A 12,906-nucleotide genomic window follows, 5' to 3' on the forward strand; every position below is an offset into this window, starting at 1 on the left:
AGTCATCTCTTTCTTTGTGCCTTAAGTCTTCTTTTCCTCCTTATTAGTCCTTCACTTTCTGTCCCATTCTTTAAACCCCTAATCACTCTTCATGCCCACGAGGCTCTGCTTTGCTACCTCCAGCTCTCTGGAGTCAAAACTTCTCTTTTTCTCCACTCATTCTTATAGACTGGGTTTTCTACAAACTGTCAGATCTCCTTCCTCAAAACGATTGCTTAAAATTAAACTGTAAGCAACAAGGGCTAAAATTCTCTGATGACAGACACTTAGCTATGGCACTTCATTGCTTATAGCTTTGCTGTGTACAGCATCTACCTAATAAGGTGCAGGAGTTCTTTTAAAAGACAGTTTCAACCGGGCGCAGTGGCACACACCTATAATCCCATAGTTCAGGAGGCTGAGACAGGAGGACCACAAGTTCAAAGCCAGCCTCAGCAACTTAGCAAGGCCTTAAGCAACTCAGCGAGACCTTGTCTGTAAATAAAATATTTTTTAAAAAGGGCTGGTGATGTGGCTTAGTGGTAAAGTGCCCCTGGTTCAATTCCTGGTATTAAAAAACAAAAACAAAACAAAAAAAAAACAAAAACAAAAAAAACCAGCTTCAAAGAGTGGAAATTATTTGCCCAAGATCACAGCAGGCAAGTGATAGAGCTAGGACTCAGGACTCACTTCAGGTTTCCTGATTCTATATTTGGGATTCTTTCTTATTTATCAATCACACAGGAGTGCTTTACCACTGAGTCCTTTTTATTTTTTATTTTGATATAGGGTCTTGCTAAGTTGCCCAGACTGGCCTCAAACTTGGGCTCCTCCTGCCTTAGCCTCCTGAGTGGCTGGATTATAGGTGTGTACCACTGTGCCTGGCTTGGGGGTCCTTCTACACAAGCTGAGAAGTGTTTAACAGCATAGGCCCAGCAGTGCACCCTGAAAAAAGCAGGCACTCAATAAATCAGTGGGGCAAATGAACAAAGGTAGAACCAAGCTCCAATCCTGACCCTAGCACTCCCTACTGTCTGACCTTAGCCAAGTTCTCTCAGCCCTACTATAGCCTCAGTTTCTTTTTCTGTAAAATGGAACTCAACTGGAGTCAACTCTCATTGGAAAATATTCATGGAGAATAAATGAAACAGTGGTTACAAATCATTTAGAATAGTACCTGACACAAAATAAGTGCCCCAAATATGTTAGGTGAGATTATTAAAAACAACAGCTTAGGATCTCCTGCTTATTTAGGTTTCCTAAAACACTCGTTTACTAATCTACTTAAAATAATTTAAAAAAAAAATTGATAGCAAAGTAACAGAACTTTCTGCTCCCTAAGTGGGGTGGAAGTGAGAACTTTTAACCCGCTCAGCTCTATGAAAACAGAGTATAAACACTAGTTGGTGGCATTCACTATGACACAAGTCAGGATAAAGAATTTTAAAGTTCTTGAAAGACTGACCTTCCTAGGGCAAGAAAAAAAAAAAAATCTTTAGAAGAACAAAAAAATGTTAGGAATGTTCTCACTGAAAAAAATAGGATCATAGTAAAAGTATTAGAGAATGCCACCCTGCCCAATGGAACTGCCAGCCTTAGGGAAATTATATTCCTCCACCAATTTGTTAAGGAACTCAATAGACCCCAAGGCAGGAGCTACAGAGAAAAGGGAGTAGCCCCTCCATTTAGAAACATCTGCCCCATCCAGAAAGTAACCGAAAATTAGGTCACACTTAGCTACCTTAAATGTACCCGTAAAACTGAGGCTTTCCAGAAGAGAAGCACTGCTGCCTGCTCAGCTCACCTAAGCTGACCTATTGCTGTTGGTCTCTAGCTGAGTGAAGTGCCAGAGGGCAGAGTCCACACTGGGTTTAGAGTATGCAGATTAGAAGGAACTGTGACATGGTCTCTTCTAACTTTTGCTTTTCTGTCATTTACCGAGGAGGTAACCAAAACCCAGCAGTGGAAACTGACTGGTTCCAGGCCTTGGTAACTAACAGTGAACAGAGGAACGCATTTGCCTAAACTAGATCTGCCAATCTAGAGCTCCTGAGATGCTGAAAAGGTGACTCCATGAGGGCTGGGACCTTGTCTGCCTGTCACACAGCCCCTGGAAATCACACGCTCCCTAAAATGCATCTTGAATGAAGAAACTCCCTGTGGGAACCCCATTTGGGGCCTGCAATGCTAGGTTGCTAGGCAAATGCTAAATATTATTTTTTTATGAGATGTATTACAAGAAATGCCCAGCAGAGGTCAGAGTACTGTATTTGGGGTGACATCAATAATTTGATCAACCCTGAAAAATAGGAGTCCCTACTTGCTGGGGACTTCCCATCTCTGTCAGTTATTGTGCTTAGACCTCAATATTTTCCCTCTAAATCCTCAAGATTCCCCTTCAGGGTAGGTACTGTCAAATTCACCGTATTGCCTCCTGCCATTTCCACTCACCTTAGAGGAAGTTTTCCCAGTACCAACTCTAATGACAAAAGATTCCCCTTTTTCTTCTCACATTCTAAGTTACCTCATCTCATGCAAACATACTACTGTGTTAAATAGCTCCCATGTAAAGCAGAGGTAAATTAGAGACTTCTTCCCCCCAATCCAAACAAATTGCACATTTTCTATGTCATTTAAAGATGAGAATTAGCGATGAACTGTCCAGACACATCTAACACACATGGTGAGGTGCTCTGTGCAGTAAAGAGACACCTCGCTTGTTAAAGGAGAGCTCATAGAATCTCCAAGTTAATGTTCTTCATATGTCCAAGTGGTATAAAATTAATATTCTAACTTTTAGAAATTAGCTCAACAATGTGGTCTGGACAGCGAATCTCCAGAAGTCTGTGATCAACCTAAACAGATCACCTCATAAAAGACACATCAACCTGGATCAGTATTTGGGAGTTTCTTTAAAAAACAATCTGCTGATAAAGACAAAGACAAGAATATCCTGCTATGAGCCAGGTTCTTCATTACTCCAGAAAAGTCCTGGCCCAGAATATTCTACATAAGCCTCTGGTAACTACTCTTAGCCATCAGGAAGGCACATACCAGCCTGAAGCAGGGGGTTCAAATTAGCTCCCTTGTATTTGCTTGTTGTCATTTCCTCAGGAGGGTCAGGAAGAAGTATTTGAGAACAACCGGAAAATGCTCTTGGTAGCTCCTGGATACTACCCTAAACAGTAATGAATGTGGTATTGTCAACTCCTGTATCAACCTTCTTTCAGAAAGTTGTAGGAACCTTTCCAAGAATCGTTGATGAGCTCTGAGTGAAGAGCCAGCTCCTCAGACATCTAGAACAGCTGGTTCATTTAAGAAGTGAAAGGATATATGCTGCTCCAGAGTGTTTCCACTGGGCTTGCAAAATGCTTAGAAAGATCTTTGTTCAAAGGGAAGAAAGCCAAGAAAGTATTATGAGACCATTCTGCAGAATCAGAGTTCTGTAAGTAAGCTCCCAAGCTAAACTCTCTCTCTCTCTCTCTTTTTTTTTTTTTTTTAGTTGTAGATGGACCTTTATTTTATTTATTTATCTTTATGTGGTGCTGAGGATCAAACCCAGTGCCTCACACATGCTAGGCAAGTGCTCTACCACTGAGCCACAACCCCAGCCCCCAAGCTAAATTCTTTTTAAAATTTTCAAACAAAATTCACAGTATCTGATTTAATTCACATAGGTGAAACAAAGGCTAATGATAAATTACTATCAGAATAATTAAATGCATTACAGAGTAGAATAGAGTGCAAGTAGTTATCTGGAAACCAGAAGACAGTGGTGGGATTTCGCACCTCACCTAGACAGCTCACCATTTCTGCTCTGACACAAAACTCAGATCATGAATGGGCTCCCTAAGGAGAAAGCTCCCGTAGGACAGGGCCCTGGGCAGTAGTGCATTTGTTTTGTCCCAAGACAAACTCTGACCCAAGGATCCTTTTGTGAGGCTTTGTAGCCAAGAGAGCAAGCTTGAGCCAGAGTGGTAAGTGGCCCCGAAACCAGTCCATTTCCTATGAACTCAAGCTTGGAAATGAAAACCCTGAGCTCTCCTGGAAGACACAGCTAATCTGCATTCCCACTGGTCTTCCCAGGAGAAGGCAGTGCTACCTAATATTGAAATGCCTGGGCCAAGGCACGAGAGAAAGAGCCCGCTTCTCCCATGGGTGGAGAGGAGGGAGTCACATGACCTTACCCCATTACTGACCTGCTGTAGAGGGTGGAGTCGGCGACGATGGGGATGTGAGAGGTGAGCTGGCCCCAGATCCTGCTAAGATAAAACACAGGGAAATCCTCATGGGGGACCAAAAACAGACATTTGGAATTTGGAATAAGCAGAAACCCATCGCTGCCTTGTGGGCCTTGTAGAACAATGTGATAAAGGACAGAAAATTCACAAACTGGACTCAAGGGCAACAGACTTTCATCCCAGTCCAAGGTCTGCTTTCTTCCCCAGGTCCTCAAACGCCTGTTGAGTCCCGCTGCCCCCAGCAGCTTGACTAGTTTGAAACCAACTTTGTTTAATCAAAATAGCTTTGGAAGTTGGCAATAACTTCTCTTCCGGACCCAACCTCATCTCTGGGTAATGACAAATGACAGTGGTCAGAGCAATACAGGGAACAGGGAGGTACAGAACAGCCTGATGGGAGCTTCTCCAAGGAAAACAAGAGCTCCTCACAGAATCCACCTAGCATTGCTTTCTATAGAAAGGTACATTTCTGAGTGGGTACGATCAATTAGACAGGGTCCAGCCTGCAACCTATGGATTTTCCATGTTTTTTCTTACATGACATTCAGTAAATACAGTAAAACAGTATTTACAGTAAAACAATGTGCAAAATTCCACACATTGCATGCTTTTCCTGGGTCAAGTAGCCTTGTTATATTTCAAACACTCCCAAGTTCTCAGCATCTCCCTGTAGCTTAGACATCCCTAAAAAATAATCGCACTGGATGGACAGGGACGCAGCCCTAGAAGCAGATGGCAGTTCCTACATAAGCCTCTTCTATAAAGACAAGAAGCCCCACCTCCCTTGCACATGGAGTTCCTAACCAAGAGCCTCCAGGGCTGATGGGCACACACCCCAAAAAGGAGGGCCATCACCTTTTGCTGTTGTGGTTAAGCTCACAGCCATGACCACACTCCCAATCCCCTCCCTCATGGATACTGCATGCTGAGAGACATCCTAATTAAGCCATGCCTTCCTCTAGCTTCCCTTATTCGCAATATTCCTTTAGCTCCCTATAAAATATGAGCTTTCTACTGAAATAGGAGGTAAAACTCTGGGCTGGGGATAGAGCTCAGTTGGTAGAGTGCTTGCCTTGCACAGAAGGTAAAATTCACACTGTTTGTAGTGCTGACAGATTTTCACCGAAAGAAGACCAAACTTGGGTCCCAGTAGTGTCTCCCGGTAATCTGTACATTTCCTTCAACAACCCTTACTTCACTTTTCTCTCAGTTTTTTCTCCAGCCCAGGCAGATATCCTCTTGGCTGACTTCACCCAGGAGAATGAGGCATGACCTGTAAAGATCCTCACTTTCCTCCACCATTTTCTTTTTTTTTTGGTGCTGGGAACTGAATCCAGGGCACTCAACCACTGGACCACATCCCCAGCCCTCCCCCCCCCCCAGGAGAAAGCATATTAATTTTATTTGATGTTAATTCTTTTAAGTGGCATGGAGTTTCCATAGAAAATAAATGATAAGCCCAAGAAAGCTCTTAGACTTAGGGATTTATATACCATTTTAACCAAGGGCAATAAATCGTGGAGAAATGACTAGACAAAAGAAAGGAATTTCAACTTGTAGAGATGGCACACCAAGAGAAAGTGACTCAGAAATACATGGGGGAATTAATGAAAGATAAGTGTTGTTTCAATATGGTTTTTTTCCAGCTGCTTTTGTATTTTATTTAGAGACAGTCTCACTGAGTTGCTTATGTCCTTGCTAAGTTGCTGAGGTTGGCTTTGAACTCAGCCTCAGCCTCCCGAGCAGCTGGCATTACAGGTGTGTACCACCGCACCTGGCAAGGCCTACCCCTTTGAATCATCTTGGGCTTTCTGGAATGATGCTCTTGCCATCCTCACACACCACTGAGTCCTTTCCTTAATCTATGCAGAGAAGCCCATCCTTCCACCATGTGGGGTGCAGAGCAGAGGGCAGGATTAAGGGTTCTTTCAGTTAATGAAGCCTCTACGGAAAGATAGGATTCCTTGCATTTTAAGTAGGGTCTGTTTTACTTCCATGGCGAATGCTCCTGTGTAGGTGGCTGATTAGCCAATGACAATGAAGAAGCAGAGCTACCTAATAACCTCTGAGATCCTCTAGCACTTGAGTTCTGAAGCCATGAATGCTGTCACAATCCTTCAACAGGATCAGAGTTCTTCTGTTTTCTGTATGGGTGCCCAGTCTACGCCCACAAGAATCCAAAACCTCTGGATCAACCACAGGCACCTGACCTTGACCTCTGACTCTTGGGCCCCACTAAAATCTATAGCCAGTTACCTGAATTATTAGAGTTGCTGTACTTTGCTGAATGCTCTTCACTATTTTCAATAGCAGATTGTTTCGACTTCTTTAAAAGAAAGAAGGGAGCAAAGAATAAACATGCTGAAGCTGAGAGTTAGAATAAAAAATTTTCCAGACATACAGTTAAACTAGCTACAAACAAGGTCATATTTGGCTTCATAACTTAGCACAGTGAAGAAGCCACAAGCCAAAACTAAAGAGGGAAATAAAACCCAGAATGCTGACTTCACTATCTCAGGCCGATCATTTCCACCAATTACATTTTGCCATAACAACCTCAGTAAGCCAGGAAACTATATGGTCCATTACACTGCTGATGTTATGTGGCTTTTAAAAAGCTCCAAACCAGTCATCTGGAAGTACTTTCAGCTTTCAAGGAGATACAGCACAAAGTCATTAAATGTTCACCTAGAACTTTCCTCACACTAGTCGAGCATTCACCAGGAACTCAGAGATGCCAGGCTTACCTTCCGAGCTAAGATCTTTCTCTTTTTTCTTTCTTCTTCAGATCCATGATGTGACTGAGCTCTTGTCAGTCTTCGATGCTGGTGAATCTTTAAGAGATCACAATCCACCACAATGTAAGCACATCCTACATAAGGCATTTTCCTAAAGAAAATCTTCTCCAATATGCTTTGCTAAATCAAATTATTTGGGTAAAACAATCAACAATCTTGTTTTTTTTTTTGTTTGTTTGTTTGTTTTTACTCAGCCTGCCTGTCTCCTGGCTTGGGTCTGAATGTCTGGGAGGAGAGTATGCCAGGTGATGCACAACTTCTCACTCCCCAGGTTCCTCCCTGCATCTTAGTTTTATTAATTTATTTATTGGTATTGGAGACTGAATCCAGGGCTTCATGCAGCTAGGCAAACACTCTTTCAACTGCGCCACAGCCACAATCCTTTTCATTTTATTTTGAGACAGGGCTTCACTAAGTTGCTGAGGCCAGCCTCAAACTTGTGATCCTTCTGCCTCAGCTTCCCGAGTCACTGGGATTACCAGTATGCACCATCACAGCTGGCCAGTTCCTGGTATCTTTAGGGCATGGACTACACATACCCCTAACCACCTAGCATGCCCTGATCATAAAGAATGACCACCCTTTGTGCCATGTGTTTTCCCCCCATAGACTGAGCTGCTTGTGGGTAGGATTGTGAATATTTGGCCCTTTGTCCCAGTAGCCAGCTTGGAATGTGGTTGAGAGCAACCAAGCACAAAATGTGTAGGGCATGAAAAATCAGTCAAAACTCAACCCCTGGCCAGGTGTGGTGGTGCACACCTGTAATCCCAGAGGCTAGGAAGGCTGAGGCAGGAGAATCCCGAGTTCTAACGCATCCTCAGCAACAGTGAGGCCTTAAGCAACTCAGTGAGACCCTGTCTCTAAATAAAATACAAAGATACAAAGCCAGGCTGGGGATGTGGCTCAGTGGTCCAGTGCCCCTGAGTTCAATCCCCAGAACCCAATAAATAAATAAGTAAATAAATTAAAAAAAAAACTCAACCCCCTGGCGAATACCATGGCAGAGGATGCAGACACTAAAGACCAAAAGGTGATGAAGAACTGTGACCAACTTACCTGTTTCTGTTCTTCAATTAGTCTCTTTTCTATACATTCTTTGGCAATTCTCAATGCCTCTTTTAACTTTGTGGGAATCTGAAAGAAGAAAAAGTACATAATTTATTGAATGAAGGGGCTGGAGAGTCTCCTGAATCCTGGAGTCCATGAGGAGTACCTGATTACCCAGAGGAGTCTCTCTGGAATAAAACCAGTTCGAGCTGTCCACTTGAATGCTATCCCAGCCACATTTAGTGTCCCTAACACACTCACCTCTTGGGCATTTTTTAGCAATGAAAAATAAAAACATAAAACTAAAACAGAAGCATAATCTACAGTTCAAGTAATTCAAGTGGATCTCAAACTGCCAAAATAATCTTGAAGAAGAAAAACAAAGTTGGAAAGCTCAAACATCTTGAGTCTGAAAATAATGACATAGCTACAGTAATCAAAACAGTGTGATGCCAGGTGAGGTGGCACATGCCTGTAATCCCAGCAACTCAGGAGGCTGAGGCAGGAGGATCATGAGTTCAAAGCCAATCTCAGCAACTTAGTGAGGCCCCAAACAACTCAGAGACCCTGTCTCTAAATAAAAAAGGCTATGGGGCTGGGGATGTGGCTCAAGTGGTAGCGTGCTCGCTTGGCATGCGTGCGGCCCGGGTTCGATCCTCAGCACCACATACAAACAAAGATGTTGTGTCCGCCGCAAACTGAAAAATAAATATTGAAATTCTCTCTCTCTCTCTCCCTCTCTTAAAAAAAAGGGGGGAGGGCTAGGGACGTGGCTCAGTGGTTAAGCACCCCTGGGTTCAATCCCTAGAGCAAAACAAAAAACAAAAAAACCCTAGAGTGATAGTGATGTAAAAACAGACACCTAGAATAATGGAACAGTACAGAGAACCTAAGAAAAAACCCTCATATGCAGTCAAATGATCTTTGACAAGGGTGCTAAGAACATCCAATGAGCAAAGAACTGTCTTCAATAAATGGTGCTGGGAAAATTGGAAATCTACATGCAAAGGAGTGAAGCTGAACCCTACACCATTCATAAAACTAATTCAAAATGGATTCAAGACCTAAATGTAAGTCCTAAAACCATAAAACTAAAAGAAAACACTGGATAAAAGCTTCATGACATTAGATTTGGCAATGACCCCCCCCACACACACCCAGTACTAGGGATTGAACCCAGGGACTTTTTTCCACTATGCAAATCCCCAGCCCTTTTTAATATTTTTTTCTAGAGACAGGGTTGCTGAGAGCCATAGCTGAGTAGGAATGACGCATGGCATTTTTAGTTGAAAGGTGACGCCAGCAAGCCATTGAGATGATAATGGTTATGTTAAGATGTATATTCAATTGGATATCAGACCCCTGCTGTCCGCCTCGGCCTGCTACTTTGGAGCTCTGCGGGGACTCCCAGAGAGTTCCCATTGGTTGGGGAAGTGTGGTAGGAGGGATTTCCGGAGGAGGGATTTCCTGTTGGTGTGGTGTGTCCCAGGAGAAGGCCGGGTGCGTGGCATTCGCGGGAGTTTTGGAAACAAAGTTTGTTCCTGCTTGAGTGGCTCATGATTTTGTGCCCAGCCAGACTGCGGCACAGGGTCTTGATAAGTTGCTCAGAGCCTCATTAAGTTGCTGAGGTGACTTGGAACTTGCAATCCTCCTGCCTCAGCCTCCCAAGCCACTGGGATTATAGGTGTGTGCTACCATGCCCGGCCCTGTTATTTCTTAATTTATTAGCTTTTCAAACCAGGAGGAGTCCAGACCTGGAAAAGAGATACCCAGAGCATGTTGAACTTTTTGTCTTTTGTTATTGTTTTAAAAATTAAAATTTAATTTTTTTTTAGTAGGTCATATAGTTAGTTCAAAATCCAAAAGGTGTAAAAAGGTACATACACAGTGAAAAGTCTCCTACCTCACTGCCCTCCTTGGGGTCAGCGAGTGTCACCAGTTTCCTGGTTAACCTCCACAGTCAATACATCTACAGGAACTTAGTTCTGCTTTTTAAAATCATATTGTTTTTATGGAAAGGGTTGCTGGCTTAGAGAAGGAGTGAAATCTAACACTAATCCCCAAATCCTAGGGACTAGAAAGTCTGGCTGGGAGAGAGTATATTTATTGAAAGCCTGAATTAATACATTTCCTAAGAGATTTCAGTGAAGGAGGTGAATTTATTTTTATTTCTTCCTACCTCAGAATCCAAAGAAACCATTTACTCTGTGGGGACTGCTCTGACTAGCTGTAAGGATGGCCTTAGGCCTGAGCCTAAGTGACTCCATTTTAAAACTCCAGTTTGAAACCTGCAGTCTCTCTTGGCACACCTACGGAGCCCTCCAATATGATCATCAGGAATAGCCCTGACATAAACAAGTCACTTCTCCCCACCCTGACAAGCTCAAAGTGAAGTCTCTGCCATGTTGTCCTCACCCCATAAAGGGAAGAGGCAAGAAAATCAGGGTGGGGATCACCAGACCAGATGCTTTAACCCCAGGGCAAATGATGTCACTGAGAAATCTGATGGCCGCTGACAGGGATTGGAAGGGTGGTCAGAAGCCCCCCAACTTAGTATAAGTGATGGAGCAAAGGAACAGACATTCAGCCAGACACTGATGCACTCACGCTGAGAGCCTGATGACGGCCTGGACTGACAGCTCAGCTCTTCTCATCGTTTGCCTGGTCCTCTGCATCTTCCTCACCTCTTTCAAACTCTACAGTCATATCTTGACGGGGTGAGAGGGGTGACTTGTCTCTACGACCCTCTCCTCAACTGGCTGTCAGCTCCACCCCAGGAGAAGCCTGCCTTGGTTCCTCACCTGATCACCACGGTCTGAGTGAATGTGCATCTGCTGGACTTAAAACCTAAGGCTGGAGACTTTTGTTCTGACGCTTGAGCTTAACATGCAGAGGGAATGTTTGTCTGTCGTGAGCCTGTCATGATTGTGTTTGCAGTGCTTAGAATTAATCTAGAATTGTTTGCTGTGAATTGATCATGTCTATTGCAGTGCCTAGCATTAAGGATTGTCATTTTCTTGAGTAAGAACCTATAGAGTGAAATTGTATTGAGCGATTTGAGTGAATAAAGCATTGAAAAGGGCAAAAGCATGTGGACATTCTTTATTTCTCCCCCTCGACTGCATAAGTTGCACCTTTTGACCATCACAACACTAGCAAACAGAGAAGAGGGAAACATTTCTCACTTATACAATCTAGCTTCACCTTGGTTTTCTTTTCTTTGCTTTGTTCGTTTTCATCATAATAGCATGACATGTTTTTTTGGAAAACAGAGAGAAGACACAAAATTACATGTCAGCCTCCCGCCCAAATCTGCACGCAGGTGAGAGATGGGACCTGAATGAGGAGTGTGCGAAAGTAGTCTCAGTTGACCAATGATGACAGGCTGGTATTACTCCCCAGTGGGACACGCAAGTAGACAGCAACTAGAAGGTTAGATACTTGCCAGTGGCCACTTGTCAGTGGCTCTCAACTGGGTGCAGTTTTGTAGACCCTTATCTGGAATGTCTGGAGACACTGTCATGGTATTTTTGTTTTTGTTTTGACTTTCTTTCTTGTTCTTTTTTTTTTTTTTTTTTGTGTGTGTGTGTGTGTGTGTTTGTGTGTGTGTGGTGCTGGGGATCAAACCCAGGGCCTTACACATGCCAGGCAAGTGCTCTACCACTGAGCTACATCCCCAGTTCTTGCCTGGAGACATTTCTGGTTGCCACATGAAGGAAGGGCCTCTGCTTCACACCCTGAAGTGCACGAGCCGGGAGCTCCCACATTAAGGAATTATCCAGCCCAAAAATCAAATGCCACAGTTGAGAAGCCCCGCTGTGGGTAATGGCTGGTATCCTATAAGCAAAGCATTACTCTGGTTTTTCATGCTCTTCCCATGACACCACACCACTGCTTCCCCCGCGACTTCCTTCCAGACTTTTCTCTAGACACAGATATGTGGTTTTACACAGTATATTTCATACCCAGCTTAAAAAAACAAAACAAAACAAAAAAAAAACAGCCCAAATCATAATTGCTTTACATACTATTACAATGCCTTAATACATTTCATTTTTATTGGATTTACTCTTTTTTTTTTTTCAAATGAATGTACTGGAGATGATAAAACTAGTTCCTAATTATAGAGTATTTAGATTACTTTCAATTTTTCCCTATTGTCTACCGTTTCTTATATGACTGAACAAAAAGGTAACTTTCAAGGCTAACTTATTTGTGTTACAAACAAAAAAAAGATATAATCGCTCGCTTTACCTTAAACTGTGGCTTTTCAGAAGTGGTTAGTAAAACATCACTGAATAATCTGTAAAGAAAAGAAAGAAACAAAAATCCTTTTTAAACTAGGTATATTCCCAGAGTAGGATCAAGGCATATTAAGACACCTATAATACCTGAGGTCTCCCTTCTCCCACCACATACTCAGCCCCAGCCAAGCTACCACTCCAAGTTTACCCACAAAGGCAAAGCAATTTACAGGCCACCCAGTGTGATCTCAGGAACTCCCTCCCCAATGGCTCAGGGGTATTAGGGAGCACTGGACCAGCTGTGTGGGGGAGATGGTTTCCCCACCATGGGGCAATATAGTATTTGGAAAAAAAAAAAAAGTATTTTTGCAAAAATATGACAAATAATACATGCAGTAGATATTTCTAAACAAAATATCTGTTATTCTTTTTATTTATTTATTTATGCCTCAGAAAAGGACAAAATTTATTCTAGAGCCCAGCAAAATAAAGAGGAAGTGGAAAAGAATTGCCCTGATTGGAATCTAAGAGAAATATATGTTTTTTCTAATGTTTCTCATGCATAATTTTAAAAAACAGCAGCTTTTGGAGAATAGC

The 12,906-nt window shown here is 42.8% G+C and overlaps 1 protein-coding gene across 8 annotated transcripts in view; it reads right to left on the bottom strand.

Annotated features, from left to right (window-relative positions):
- Positions 1-12,906, bottom strand: part of Pxk (PX domain containing serine/threonine kinase like) — a 75,631-nt gene that overhangs the window by 6,260 nt on the left and 56,465 nt on the right. For 4 of the 8 annotated variants that reach the window (XM_046452985.2, XM_058582102.1, XM_058582100.1 and 1 more), the window contains exons 13-17: positions 12,320-12,368; positions 8,075-8,152; positions 6,968-7,054; positions 6,477-6,546; positions 4,179-4,238 (exon numbers count right to left, since the gene is read on the bottom strand). In XM_046452985.2, coding sequence (XP_046308941.1) covers positions 4,179-4,238; positions 6,477-6,546; positions 6,968-7,054; positions 8,075-8,152; positions 12,320-12,368 — 344 coding nt within the window. Of the gene's footprint in view, positions 1-4,178; positions 4,242-6,476; positions 6,547-6,967; positions 7,055-8,074; positions 8,153-12,319; positions 12,369-12,906 lie in introns of all 8 variants that reach the window. The other 4 variants (XM_046452984.2, XM_058582101.1, XM_058582099.1 and 1 more) reach the window with 1 other exon arrangement.

Source organism: Marmota monax, unplaced genomic scaffold, assembly GCF_021218885.2.
Source record: "Marmota monax isolate L192 unplaced genomic scaffold, Marmota_monax_Labrador192_F-V1.1 WCK01_AAM20220418_F8-fsc00042, whole genome shotgun sequence".
NCBI lineage: Eukaryota > Metazoa > Chordata > Mammalia > Rodentia > Sciuridae > Marmota > Marmota monax.